The 14,559-nt window shown below is 44.0% G+C and overlaps 1 protein-coding gene across 3 annotated transcripts in view; it reads right to left on the reverse strand.

Moving 5' to 3' along the window:
• Window positions 1–2,368: 2,368 nt before the first annotated feature.
• The window catches only part of LOC137361318 (NACHT, LRR and PYD domains-containing protein 3-like), a 126,551-nt gene continuing 114,360 nt past the window's right edge, over window positions 2,369–14,559 (reverse strand). For all 3 annotated transcript variants that reach the window (XM_068026217.1, XM_068026216.1, XM_068026218.1), the window contains exons 5-7: window positions 13,390–13,561; window positions 13,219–13,284; window positions 2,369–4,125 (exon numbers count right to left, since the gene is read on the reverse strand). In XM_068026217.1, the coding sequence (XP_067882318.1) occupies window positions 2,384–4,125; window positions 13,219–13,284; window positions 13,390–13,561 (1,980 nt within the window). In that variant the 3' untranslated portion in view covers window positions 2,369–2,383. The remainder of the gene's footprint in view (window positions 4,126–13,218; window positions 13,285–13,389; window positions 13,562–14,559) is intronic.

Consider the following 14,559-nt stretch of genomic DNA (forward strand, 5'->3'; position numbering starts at 1 on the left):
CTCAGCCACAATCTGTAACCTCATGGCTCGGCATATCCCCCACTCTACCATTACCATCAAGCCAGGAGACCAACCCTGGTTCAATGAAGAGTGCAGGAGGGCATGCCAGGAGCAGCACCAGACATACCTCAAAATGAGGTGTCAACCTGGTGAAGCTATAACACAGGACGATCTGCGTGCCAAACTGCATAAGCAGCATGCGATAGACAGAGCTAAGCGATGCATAACCAACGGATCAGATCCAAGCTCTGCAGTCCTGCCACATCCAGCCGTGAATGGTGGTGGACAATTAAACAACTAACTGGAGGAGGTGGCTCCACAAATATCCCCATCCTCAATGATGGGGGAGCCCATCCACAACAATGTGAAAGATAAGGCTAAAGCATTTGCAACAATCTTCAGCGAGAAGTGCTGAGTTGATGATCCATCTCGACCTCCTCCTGAGGTCCCCCAGCATCACAGATGCCAGACTTCAGCCAATTCGATTCACTCCGCGGGATATCAAGAAACAACTGAAGACACTGGATGCTGCAAAGGCTATGGGCCCTGACAATATTCCGGCAATAGTACTGAAGACCTGTGCTCCAGAACTTGCCGCGCCCCTAGCCAAGCTGTTCCAGTACAGCTACAACACTGGCATCTACCCTGCAATGTGGAAAATTGCCCAGGTCTGTCCTGTACACAAAAAGCAGGACAAGTCCAACCCGGCCAATTACCGCCCCATCAGCCTACTCTCAATCATCAGTAAAGATAGGGAAGGTGTCATCAACAGTGCCATCAAGCGACACTTGCTTAGCAATATCCTCCTAAGTGATGCTCAGTTTGGGTTCTGCCAGGGCCACTCAGCTCCTGACCTCATTGCAGCCTTGGTTCAAACATGGACAAAAGAGCTGAACTCAAGAGATGAGGTGAGAGTGACTGCCTTGACATCAAGGCAGCATTTGACCGAGGATGGCATCAAGGAGCCCTAGCAAAACTGAGGTCAACGGGAATCAGGAGGAAAACTCTCCGGTGGTTAGAGTCATACCAAGCGTAAAGGAAGATGGTTGTGGTTGTTGGAGGTCAATCGTCTGAGCACCAGGACATCACCGCAAGAGTTCCTCAGGGTAGCGTCTTAGGCCCAACCATCTTCAGCTGCTTCATCAATGACCTTCCTTCAATCATAAGGTCAGAAGTCGGGATGTTCACTGATGATTGCACAAGGTTCAGCACCATTCGTGACTCCTCAGACACTGAAGCAGCCCGTGTAGAAATGCAGCAAGACCTGGACAATATTCAGACTTGGGCTGATAAGTGGCAAGTAACAGTCACACCACACAAGTGCCAGGCAATGACCATCTCCAACAAGAGAGAATCTAACCATCTCCCCTTGACATTCAACGGCATTACCATTGCTGAATCCCCCACTATCAACATCCTAGGACTATCATTGACCAGAAACTGAACTGGAGTAGCCATATAAATACCGTGGCTACAAGAGCAGATCAGAGGCTAGGAATCCTGAGGTGAGTAACTCACCTCCTGACTCCCCAAAGCCTGTCCACCATCTACAAAGCACAAGTCAGGAGTGTGATGAATACTCTCCACTTTCCTGGATTGGTGCAGCTCCAACAACACTCAAGAAGCTCAACACCATCCAGGAAAAAGAATCCTGCTTGATAGGCACCCCATCGACAAACATTCACTCCCTCCACCACCGACGCACAATGGCAGCAATGCATGGGAACATCACCACCTGCAAGCTCCCCTCCAAGTCACACACCATCCTGACTTGGAACTATATCGCCGTTCTTTCAATGTCATTGGGTCAAAATCCTGGAACTCCCTTCCTAACAGCATTGTGGGTGTACCTACCTCACATGGACTGCAGCGGTTCAAGAAGGCAGCTCACCACCCCCTTCTCAAGGGCAATTAGGGATGGGCAATAAATGCTGGCCTGGCCAGCGACGCCCACATCCCATGAATGAATTAAATATCTGTTATTCACTTCAACACAGGTTTCTGTCCTGTTTCTAGTTAAAATGGTGGATGTGGAGAATATTTGCCATTAATTTTCTGTACTGCTGGTTTATATTTTATATTTACATTCTGCTGTCCAGGCTTATTAATGATGATTTATTGTAATTAAATTATCAGACCCTTTCAGTGACCTGTATTTACTGATTCCATACAGATTGTAAAATCCCTAATGGTTCACAAGGATCCATTTTAGATTTTCCAGTCCTCATGGTAAAACTAAACAATCCTCTTATTATTTGTCACCGTTGTGTTGAATCTGTTTCTCTCTGGTTTAACTGAACTGTTTCTTTCCCCTCATTACGGAGCAACAACACAATCTGTGACTGTTCTACAATTCACCCAACAGTTAGAAACAAATAAACAGTTACCTCAACTCCTGGCATTTGTGCAGTACGGGTCCCAGCCGCTGGAGTCCTTCAAATGGAATGTTGCACTGCTCTAGATCAATTTTTATTATGGTATCACAGAGACTAATAACGTGAGACAGGACGGCATAGTCAATTGGGGTCAGTTTCAATCTATTAAATGTAAGTATTTCCATAGATCCCATTGTGGCCTGAACCAGAGCTTTATTCTGAGACTCAAACAGGTAGTGCAATGTGTTCAGGAGCTTCCTTTTACCAGTTTCACTCTCTGTGTTTCCAATCTGTCCTTGAACCTCCTCCTTCACCCAGTCAATCACTCTGCAGGTTGTTTGATGAAGAAATGGACCCATAAACTCCTCCAGGGGTCGAGCTGCCTGTGGGGAGGAGAGACCAGCAACAAAACGCAGAAATATCTCAAATCTCCCATCTTCCTCACTGTGAGCTTTACTGAGGAGTTTCCGGGTGTCCCCACGACCTGCAGTCAGGAATTGTGTGAGTGCGGCTACAAACTCTTGGATGGTGAGGTGCGGGAATGTGTAAACCACATTCTGGACAGAATCATCTCTCTCCAAAAGTTCCATCAGGAATCCAGACAGGAACTGGGAAGGTTGCAGATTGTACTTGATCAAATCTCCATCTCTAAACACAATCTTCTTCCTGGAGACTCCTGTGAAGGCCATCTCACCGATCTTCAGTAACACATCACGGGGGTTTTCAATCTCTCGGCTATGGTTTTTCAGAATGTTGTAAATATAGTAGGAATATAGCTGGGTGATGGTCTTGGGAACTTGCTGCTGTTTCCTGTCTCTTTGTGTAAAGAAGGGACCCAGTGACAGACAGAGGATCCAGCAGTAGGAAGGGTTGTAACACATGGTGTACAGGATCTCGTTCTCCTCCACGTGTTTGAAAACAGCTGCTGCCACCGTCTGATCTTCAAAAAACTTGTTGAAATATTCCTTCCGTTCATCACCAACAAATCCCAGGATTTCAGCCCAGACACTGATCTCAGCCTTTTCCAATAAATGTAATGCAGTGGGACGGCTGGTCACTAACACTGAACATCCTGGGAGCAGCTTGTGTTGTATTAAACTGTACACAATGTCAGACACTTCACACCAGCATTCGGGATCTGTGCACATGTACTGAGGTTCTGTATTTCTCCGATTGTCACCAAAATCGATCGTGTCCTTGAATTCATCCAAACCATCAAATATAAATAGCAATCCCTCTGGATTCTTCCAGAGCTCTCCCAGAATATTCCCAAAGTAAGGATACTGATCCAGTATCAGATTCCTCAGGTTTATTCTACAGTTAATAGTGTTCAAATTCCGGAATTTAAAACTGAAAACAAATTGAAAGTTTTGGTATATTTTTCCAGTGGCCCAGTCATAAACAATCTTTTGTACCATTGTTGTTTTTCCAATCCCCGGAACTCCGCTCACTGCTGCTGAACTCCCAGATTTGGATTTTCTGTGGGAAAAACTGCTCTGGAATAATTGATCAGTTTGGATTTTTTCCAGTTCTTTCCGGAGATGTTTCTCTCTCCACTCTTCATGATCTCGGCCTCTAGCCAGCAGTTCATGTTCTACAAGTGTCCGATCTCGAACAGTAGAAATGACCGTTAGCTCAGCGTATCGATCAACCAGCTGGAAAATCTTAACCTTCTCCTTTATTAGGATAGTGTTCACTCTCAGTGTTTCAGTTTGTACCCGGAGTGTTTCCTTGTGTTTCTGTTGAACATCTGCAATTAGAACAGACAGAAAGTGGTTTTCAATGTTAGTTGCATTAACGTAAACAATTTTTCATTCCTGTTTTACTGAATGGATATATTTAATTCACAGCTTCAATAGAGGTGCATATTAGAATTAGAACTCAGTTACTGGAAATCTCGCTTGAAACGGAATAATCCTGAAAAAAGTTTCAAATTCTCCCTTGTTTCTAATATTTACTGAACCTGGAAATTTCTATGAAGCCCCTCACAGTTAATACTATCTGGCCTGCCCTGTACTATAAATATCTCATTAAGAATCCACACATGATCTTCGTATACAACAGTAGATGTTCTAGTGGATCAATCTTCACAATGGTCAGTGGTGCTGATCTTCTGCAGCAATGGGAAATAGGACACTGGATATCAGTGGGAGAGGAACAGATTGTGTGTGGTCAGGATTTCCAATGTTACTGCAGCAGGTATTGGGCAGGTTATCTAGATTATTAGCACAGGGTGACAAACAGACTGTGAATTCCACTTGACATCCTATCTGACCTGTCACTGAGCTTCTGACCCCATATACTCACCATCACAATGACTGCCTGTCCCCACTTCACCTCATTTACTGCTGAAACCTTCATCAATGGTTTTGTTAACTCCAGACTCAACTATTCCAATGATCTCCTGGTCAGCCTCCCACCTTGCATCATCTGTACCTCAGCACCCAAAAATGGATTTTCACTGGGAAAAACTCCTTCGCAACAATTGATCAGTTCAGATCTTTACAGTTCTCTCTGGAGATGTTTCTCTCTCCACTTTTCCTGGGCTCGGCCTCTTGCCGGCAGTTCAGGTTCAAACCTGAGCTCATCCAAAACTCTGCGATCCATATCCTAACTCTCACCAAGTCCCATTCACCTATCAACCCTGTGCTTGCTGACCTACATTGGCACCCGGTCCAGCAACGTATCGATTTAAACATTAGAATTCTTGTTTAAAAATCCCTCCGCGGCCACACCCCTCCCTTCCTTTGAGCTCCTCCTGCCCTAAAACCCTCCGAGATCTCTGCGTTTCTCCAACTCTGGACTCTTGCGCATTCTCAGTTTTCAATGTTCCACCATTGGTGGCCATGCCTTTAGCTTCCTTGTTCCTGATCTCTGGGATTCCCTCCCGAAACCTCTCCCTCTTTCAGCAGAATTCCCACTATATTTTATCAGGTCTTGTACAGGCTGTCTGGTGTATTATGTGCACTGGGAGAGGGACAGACTGTGAATAGTCAGGAGTTAAACTGCTGTTGTTTCATGACTCGGGCAGGATATCTGGGTATTACCTGCACTTCTACAGTCACCTGATGACAGGTTCAGATCACTGTCAATCTGATGGTGCAGAGGGGAATCAGAAAGTTGATGTTGGGTACAAAAATAAATTACTGTGAATACTGCAAATGTGAAATAAAATCAGAAAATGGGAGAAATGCTCATTTCTGGCAGCATCTTTGGAGAGAGAAACAGAGCTAACATTTCAGGTTGATTGCCTTTCGTCAACTGGAAGATGTTAGAGACGTAACAGATATTAAACAAGTACAGAGGCAGGAAAAGGGGAGCGGGAGGTCAGAACAAAAGGGAACATTGGGAGGCAGGGAGATTAAATGACAAAGGGATGCTGGTGTAAGTCAAATTGATCTGATAATCGGACAAGTAAATAAACAAAAGATGGGTCTAGAGGACAGAAAATGCTGGAAATACTCAGTAGGTCTGGCAGGTTCTCTCCAGTTACTAAATTGGAAAAAGTAAATCACTGTTTCACTTGGAAGGAGTGTTTGGGACGCTGGTGGGAATGGAATAGGTAAAAGGGAAGGTGTAACATCTCTTGTGCTTGAATGAGATGAGGTTGTGGGAAGGGAAGAGGTTGTTGGGGGTGATTAAGGAGTGAATTAGGAAATCACAGAAGAAATGGTCCCTTCGGAATGCTGAAAAATGATTAAGCTGTGAGAAGTTTAGTTGAGAATGTGAGGGAGTTTGAAATATTTTATTTAGGCAAGAGACTTTGGTTTTGAAATGTTGTGAATTCCATTGGAACTCACAACATTAGCTCAGGAAACAGGCTCATAACTCCCAAAGTAATCAATAACACAGAAAATTGAAAGTCAGAAGTAAGAAGGGAATTCAGGGTAATTTGTTCACCGAAAGGGTAATAGAGCAGGGGGTCAGTTACCAGGAAAGGACACTAAAGGGACAGTGTAAGTGGGGCCTAGACAATTCAAGGTGTTTGTGTGGATACATCCTCTTTGCTAACGATGCTGCTTTAACATCTCACACTGAAGAGTGCCTGCAGAGTCTCATCGACAGGTTTGCAGCTGTCTGTAATGAATTTGGCCTAACCATCAGCCTCAAGAAAACGAACATCATGGGGCAGGACATCAGAAATGCTCCATCCATCAATATTGGCGACCACGCTCTGGAAGTGGTTCAAGAGTTCACCTACCTAGGCTCAACTATCACCAGTAACCTGTCTCTAGATGCAGAAATCAACAAGCGCATGGGAAAGGCATCTACTGCCAAGTCCAGACTGGCCAAGAGAGTGTGAGAAAATGGCACACTGACACGGAACACAAAAGTCCGAGTGTATCAAGCCTGTGTCCTCAATACCTTGCTCTATGGCAGCGAGGCCTGGACAACGTACGTCAGCCAAGAGCGACGTCTCAATTCATTCCATCTTCGCTGCCTCCGGAGAATACTTGGCATCAGGTGGCAGGACCGTATCTCCAACACAGAAGTCCTCAAGGCAGCCAACATCCCCAGCATATACACCCTACTGAGTCAGCAGCGCTTGAGATGGCTTGGCCATATGAGCCGCATGGAAGATGGCAGGATCCCCAAAGACACATTGTGCAGCGAGCTCGCCACTGGTATCAGACCCACCGGCCGTCCATGTCTCCGCTTTAAAGACGTCTGCAACCGCGACATGAAGTCCTGTGACATTGATCACAAGTCGTGGGAGTCAGTTGCCAGCGTTCGCCAGAGCTGGCGGGCAACCATAAAGATGGGGCTAAAATGTGGCGAGTCGAAGAGATTTAGCAGTTGGCAGGAAAAAAGACAGAGGCGCAAGGAGAGAGCCAACTGTATAACAGCCCCGACAAACAAATTTTTCTGCAGCACCTGTGGAAGAGTCTGTCACTCTAGAATTGGCCTTTATAGCCACTCCAGACGCTGCTCCACACACCACTGACCACCTCCAGGCGCTTACCCATTGTCTCTCGAGACAAGGAGGCCAAAGAAGACTGAGTGGAGGGGCAGATTTGTTCATCTCTGGAACAGGGACAGACTTATTCGGGACAAGAGGCCTTTTCCTGTCTCTAACCATTCTCCTGTTAGATTGTGTTTCAGAAATCGCTCACAATTTTTCGCAGTTTTGCACATAAAACTACAATCAATCAATGCAAAACAGTCCTGTCACGTTACTGATTATAATTAGAAATGGAACTACTGCCCACTTCACCCAGTGTAATGTTAAAGCAGAAAACATTCGCAGTTCATCTGAACTGTCCTACCAATAAATACACCAGTAATCCAGAGCACCAGAATCCCCATAATTAACTAGTAATCCAGAGGCCCAGGCAATGCCCTGAGGACACGGGTTCAAATCCCAACTCGGCAGCTGGTGGAATTTAAATTCAATTAATAAATTCACTTAAATAATAAAAATCTGGAATTGAAAACTAGTCTCAGTAATGGTGCCATGAAACTATCATCGATTGTCGTTAAAACCCATCTGGTTCACTAATGTCCTTTAGTGATGGAAATCTGCCATCCTTATCTGGTCTGGCCTGCATGTGACTCCAGACTCATAGCAATGTGGATGACTCTTAACTGCCCTCTGAAATGGCCAAGCAAGCCACTCAGTTGTCAAGGGCAATTAGGGAAGGGCAACAAATGCTGGCCTTGCCAGCAATGCCCACATCCCAGGAAAGAATAAACAATATATTGCATTGTTTAATTTTGGTCCTGGTTTCCTATTATTCAGGTTTGAGAAATTAAAACTATGTTTTTGTTTGTCATTACATTGGGGTCAGAAACAACTCCAGAGTTAAAGGTTCTTCTTTGAGTAGAATAAGGTTCTCTCTTTCACTGTCATGAGGAAGTTAGCTAATAACTAACTTCCCAGTCATTCTGACCATCGTCTTTTCCTCACATTTCTTCATGGACTAATGTTCTATTGTGTGAACATCTACATATATTCTCAGATTCGATCAAATACTTTCTAACGTCTCATTCTGTGCTGTGAAATTATAATGTTTTAATGTTTCATATTTCTCCACCTCTTTTCCTACAGTTTCAAAAGAGAGAAATCGGCACCAGGAAACTACTGGCCTTTCAGCCTGAAGGGATAGAAGAGATGTCCTTTATGGTCACAGGGGAAGGAACAAACCAATAGAAATTCATAATACAGCTTCTGAAAAAAAAAAGCTTGGGCCCCACAAATTTTGCGGAGTTTTTTTTTTAGGAAGTCACTAGGATAGTGGATCAGGGAAATCCAGTGCACATTGTCTACTTGGACTTTCAGAAAGTCTTTGATAAGGTTCCTCACACGAGGTTACTTCAGAAGATGGAATCTTGATGTATCAGTAGAAATTTGTAACTCTGGATTAGGAATTGTCTTCAATCATGCAGCCAAAATGTTGTAATTAACGGATGTGATTCAGCTTGAAGACATGGTACAAGTGACTGGTCCTAGACTTGCTACTCTTCACAGTCTGTATTAATGACCTGGACAGTGGTGTTTGGAGTATGGGAAGTAGGTTTGCAGATGACAACAATATCTGTGCAAGGGTTAAGACGGTCGAGGAGGGCAATCAAATCCAAAGACATTTTAGATATGGTAGGGAAGAGGACCACACTTGGCCAATGACATTCCACTTCATTAAATGTATTGCCACACACATTGGTCGGGCCAACAGAGAACATGGATATCATTTGCAGGGAGCAATAATGAGGGAGTATGAGAGGGGAAAAAACATCATGGTGTTATTTTTCACAGATCACTGAAGGTTCATAGCTAAAACTATTTAAGTATTGGGTTGCATTCATAGAACTAATCAGTATAAAACATAAAACACCACTTTGACACTGTGCACATCACTGGTCTATTAGATTGGAAAATGTTAGAAGCTATTATTAAAAACATTATAGCAGGGCATTTAGAAAAATTCAAAGTAATCAGGCAGAATCAACATAGTTTTGTGAAAAGGAAATCAGGTTTAACCAAATTATTGGAGTTCTTTGAGGGAGTTACATGTGCTGTAGATAAAGGGGTACCGGTGGATGTACTATACTTAGATCTCTCGAAGACATTTGATAAGGTGCCACCTCAAAGGTTATTGCAGAAAATAAAAGCTCATGGTGCAGGGGGTAACATATTGGTATGGTTAGAAGATTGGCTAGCTAACTGAAAAGAGAGAGAGTAGGCATAAATGGGCCATTGTTCTCGTTGGTAAGATGTAATGAGTGGTGTGCCATAGGCATCAGTGCTGGGGCCTCAACCTTTTACAATTTACATGAATGACTTCAATGAAGTGACCAAAGGTATGGTTGCTAAATTTGCCGATGACACAAAGATAGGGAGGAAAATAAGTTGTGAAGAGGACATAAGGAGGCTACAAAGGGATATAAATAGGTTACTTGAGTGGGTAAAGATCTGTCAAACGGAGTATCATGCGGGAAAATGTGAAATTGTCCTTTTGGCAGGAAGAATAAACAAGAAGCATATTATTTAAATGGTGAGAGATAGAACATAGAACAGTACAGCACAGTACAGGCCCTTCGGCCCACAATGTTGTGCTGAACCTTTAACCTACTCTAAGATCTAAGTAACTACCTACCCTTCATTCTACTATCATCCATGTACCTATCCAAGAGTCTCTTAAATGCCCCTAATGTACCTGCTTCTACTACCACCGCTGGCAGCGCATTCCATGCACCCACCACTCTCTGTGTAAAGAACCTATCTCTGACATCTCCCTGAAATCTTCCTCCAATCACCTTAAAATTATGCCCCCTGGTGATAGCCCTTTCCACCCTGGGAAAAAGTCTCTGACTATCCACTCTATCTATGCCTCTCATCATCTTGTACCCCTCTATCAAGTCACCTCTCATCCTTCTTCGCTCCAATGAGAAAAGCCCTAGCTCCCTCAATCTTTCTTCGTAGGACATGCCCTCCAGTCCAGGCAGCATCCTGGTAAATCTCCTCTGCACCCTCTCTAAAGCTTCCAGATCCTTCCTATAATGAGGCGACCAGAACTGAACACAATATTCCAAGTGTGGTCGAACCAGGGCCTAATAGAGCTGCAGCATAACCTCGCGGCTCTTAAACTCAATTCCCCTATTAATGAAAGCCAAGACACCATACGCCTTCTTAACAATCCTATCAACTTGGGTGGCAACTTTGAGCGATCTATGGACATGGACCCCAAGATCCCTCTGTTCCTCCACACTACCAAGAATCCTGTCTTTCAGCCTGTATTCCGCATTCAAATTCGACCTTCCAAAATGAATCACCACACTTTTCCAGGTTGAACTCCATCTGTCACTTCTCAGCCCAGCTCTGCATCCTGGCATTGTCCCGTTGCAACCGACAACAGCCTTCCACACTATCCACAACTCCAGCAACCTTCGTGTCATCGGCAAACTTGCTAACCCAGCCTTCCACTTCCTCATCCAAGTCATTTATAAAAATCACAAAGAGCAGAGGTCCCAGAACAGATCCTTGTGGAACACCACTGGTCACCGAGCTCCATGCTAAATACTTTCCATCTACTACCACCCTCTGACTTCTATGGGCCAGCCAATTTTGTATCCAGACAGCCAACTTTCCCTGTATCCCATGCCTCCTTACTTTCTGAATGAGCCTACCATGGGGAACCTTATCAAATGCCTTGCTAAAATCCATACACACCATCCACTGCTCTTCCTTCATCAATGTGTTTTGTCACATCTTCAAAGAATTCAATAAGGCTTGTGAGGCATGACCTGCCCCTCACAAAGCCATGCTGACTGTCTCTAATCAAACCATGCTTTTCCAAGTAATCATAAATCCTGTCTCTCAGAATCCTCTCCAATAATTTGCCCACCACCGACGTAAGACTGACTGGTCTGTAATTCCCAGGGTTATCCCTATTCCCTTTCTTGAACAAGGGAACAACATTTGCCACCCTCCAATCATCCGGTACTACTCCAGTGGACAGTGAAGACGCAAAGATCATCGCCAAAGGCGCAGCAATCTCTTCCCTCGCTTCCCGTAATATCCTTGGGTATATCCCGTCTGGCCCCTGGGACTTATCTGTCCTCATATCATTCAAAATTTCCCGCACATCCTCCCTCTTAACCTCAACCTGTTCAAGCATATCAGCCTGTTCCATGCTGTCCTCACAAACGACCAGGTTCCTCTCACTAGTGAATACTGAAGCAAAGTATTCATTTAGGACCTCCCCTACCTCCTCCGACTCCAGGCACAAGATTGCTGAGCTCTGAGTTGCAGAGGGATCTGGGTGTCCTAGTGCATGAATTAGTAAAGGTTAGTATGCAGGTACAGCAAGTAATTACGAAAGCTAATAGAATGTTATCGCTTATTGCGAGGAGAATTTAATGCAAAAGTAGGGAGGTTATGTTTCAGCTATACCGGGCATTGGTGAAACCACATCTGGAGTACTGTGTACAGTATTGGGCTCCTTATTTAAGGAAGGATGCAAATACGTCAGAAGCAGTTCAGAGGTTTACTAGACTCATACCTGGAATGGGTGGGTTGTCTTATGAGCAAAGGTTCGACAGGCTATGCTTGTATCTGCTGGAGTTTAGAAGAGTAAGAGGTGACCTGATTGAAACACATACGATTCTGAGGGGTCTTGACAGTGTGGACGCGGAGAGGATGTTTCCTTTTGTGGGCGAATCTAAACTAAGGATCACTGTTTAAAAGTAAGGGATCGGTCACTTAAGATAGAGTTTAAGAGATTTTCTTCTCTCAGACGGTCGTGAGTCTTTGGAACTTTCTCCCTCAAAAGGCGGAGGAAGCAGAGTCTTTGAATATTTTTAAGGCAAAGGTGGATAGATTCTTGATAAACAAGGGGGTGAAAGGTTATCGGGGTAGGGGGAAAGGTGGAGTTGAGGTTACAATCAGATCAGCCATAATCTTGTTGAATGGCGGAGCAGGGTCAAGGGGCTGAGTGGCCTATTCCTCCTAATTTGTATGTTCGCATGTTGGTACATTTAAACTATGTAAGTGCAGGAATAAACTGGATGTTCGATAGTTCTTCTTTCCCAGAGAATTGTGAGCCTCTGGAATGTGATGCTGGCTGCTGACTCTCTGTATATCTTCAAGAGGGAGCTGGACCAGTTCCTGACTGGGACAGAGATCTCATCATATGGCAGGTAAGTGTCTTTATAGGTAAAATGTGGTCCATGTGATCTCCTGGATTGATTTCAATGGCCTGGGGGGAGGGGGGTGCGGGCAGGAAGGAGTCAGAGAAGAATATTACAGAGCACATTTTCCCATATTGGCTCTGGGTGTTTCCATTTTTTTGCTTGGCTGTGGGGGTGGTGTCTTGTGGGGGTAAGGGGTGAGGGAGGGATGAAGTGTTTAAACACAATGGTTGAGCCTTCATGGTGTGGGGTAGGTTTGATGGACCATCCGGTCTTTTCCTGCTCATCATTTTGGTGGGACATATTGCTCGGGGTGCAGGAAACCCTTAATATCTGGGTCAAGGCACTGCTCTTTACTGTGAGCCCAGAGCATCTGTGCAGCACACAGGAGGTTTGTCTTAAGATTCACAGCTTATCAGGATCCTGCCAGGTGTGTGTAAGACTTCAGAAATAATAATGATCAGCAGCTGGATTAAGTGAAATACAATGTTCACATATTTACAGGATATGACAGAAATCATATGAATTGTAACTTGAATCTACGCAGAATATTTGAGAATTGACAACAAATCCAAACAATGTTCAATCTTGTTTCTCCAGCCTTTGATTTTCTGATTCCCAGATTCTGTCAATCTCTTAAACAAACGGCTACAGTCAATCATTCTGATTCTCGGAAGTGAAATAAACAGTTTGAAATCTCCATGTCATCACTTACCTTTCAGGTGGCTGGGTAATTCAGATAAACCACGTACGATGTCCATATAATCAAATGAATCAGAACCTGTTAAAATCAATTAATTTTCATGAAATCAGATTTGTGTAATATTATAGTAAATTCTGCAGTGTTTGAATCTGAAGTTGAATTCAGTGTGTGATTTTACCGTACCGAGTTCCTGTATTTCTTTCAGTATTGTCTCCAACTTTGGTAACCTGTGGCGCATTTTCACAAAGGATTCCCACATCAGCCTTCGGACCCGAGAGCCTTTCTCCATCACCAGATTTAGGAGAAGTTTGGAACTGTCCACCCGGTTTCCCTTCTCCACGAGCTCAGTAACTTTCTGTAAAGAATAATAATGAATATATGAATTCTCAGTTTTGAGCACAGAAAGCAGTCACTGGGCCGGGTACTGATCCATTCTGAACATGGGCTGAATTTATTTTTTTATTTTATTTATTTAGAGATACAGCACTGAAACAGGCCCTTCGGCCCACCGAGTCTGTGCAGACCATCAACCACCCATTTATACTAATCCTACATTAACCCCATATTCTCTACCACATCCCCACCTGTCCCGATATTTCCCTACCACCTACCTATACTAGGGACAATTTATAATGGCCAATTTACCTATCAACCTGCAAGTCTTTTGGTGGTGGGAGGAAACCGGAGTACCCGGCGAAAACCCACGCAGACACAGGGAGAACTTGCAAACTCCACACAGGCAGTACCCAGAATTGAACCATGGCAAATAAATGTGATAAAACTAAATCCAAAATCAGAAGTATTGTTCTAGGAGAGTGAGGAATCACTGAGAATCTGCAGTATTTTAATGGGATTAGTTTTCTCTGTCCTTCAGTGTCCAACATGACATCAGATACTGATTGACAATATGATCCACTTGTTTCTCACACTTATTTCCTGCTGTCACACTTTGTGATTTACTCAGAAATAAAACAGCAGTGAATCAGAACTCAAGTGACAGGGAAGGACGATTCTGAACTGAGGGAAGCAGTGAGAAAACTGTCTGAGAAATTATCACCAACCAATCGAAACAACCCCTGTTGATTTATCAGTCAGGAGAATCGACCAATAATTATAATACTGAAAATCCAATCACTCCATATATATTCCCCTCAGTAATTGAAATGCCAGATACTCAATGTTTTGTACACCCGCTGCCAGTATGAAACCTCAGTAACCGGGAGAACATATCCAGCAATGGATAGTCAGGACTTCCATCAACAACATACATTTAATATAGGATGTTTAATGTCAAGAAATGTCCCAAGATGCTTCACAGAGACGGAATCAGACAACAGACCCGAAATAAAGCAG

This window comes from Heterodontus francisci, unplaced genomic scaffold (assembly GCF_036365525.1).
Source record: "Heterodontus francisci isolate sHetFra1 unplaced genomic scaffold, sHetFra1.hap1 HAP1_SCAFFOLD_506, whole genome shotgun sequence".
NCBI classification, from domain to species: domain Eukaryota; kingdom Metazoa; phylum Chordata; class Chondrichthyes; order Heterodontiformes; family Heterodontidae; genus Heterodontus; species Heterodontus francisci.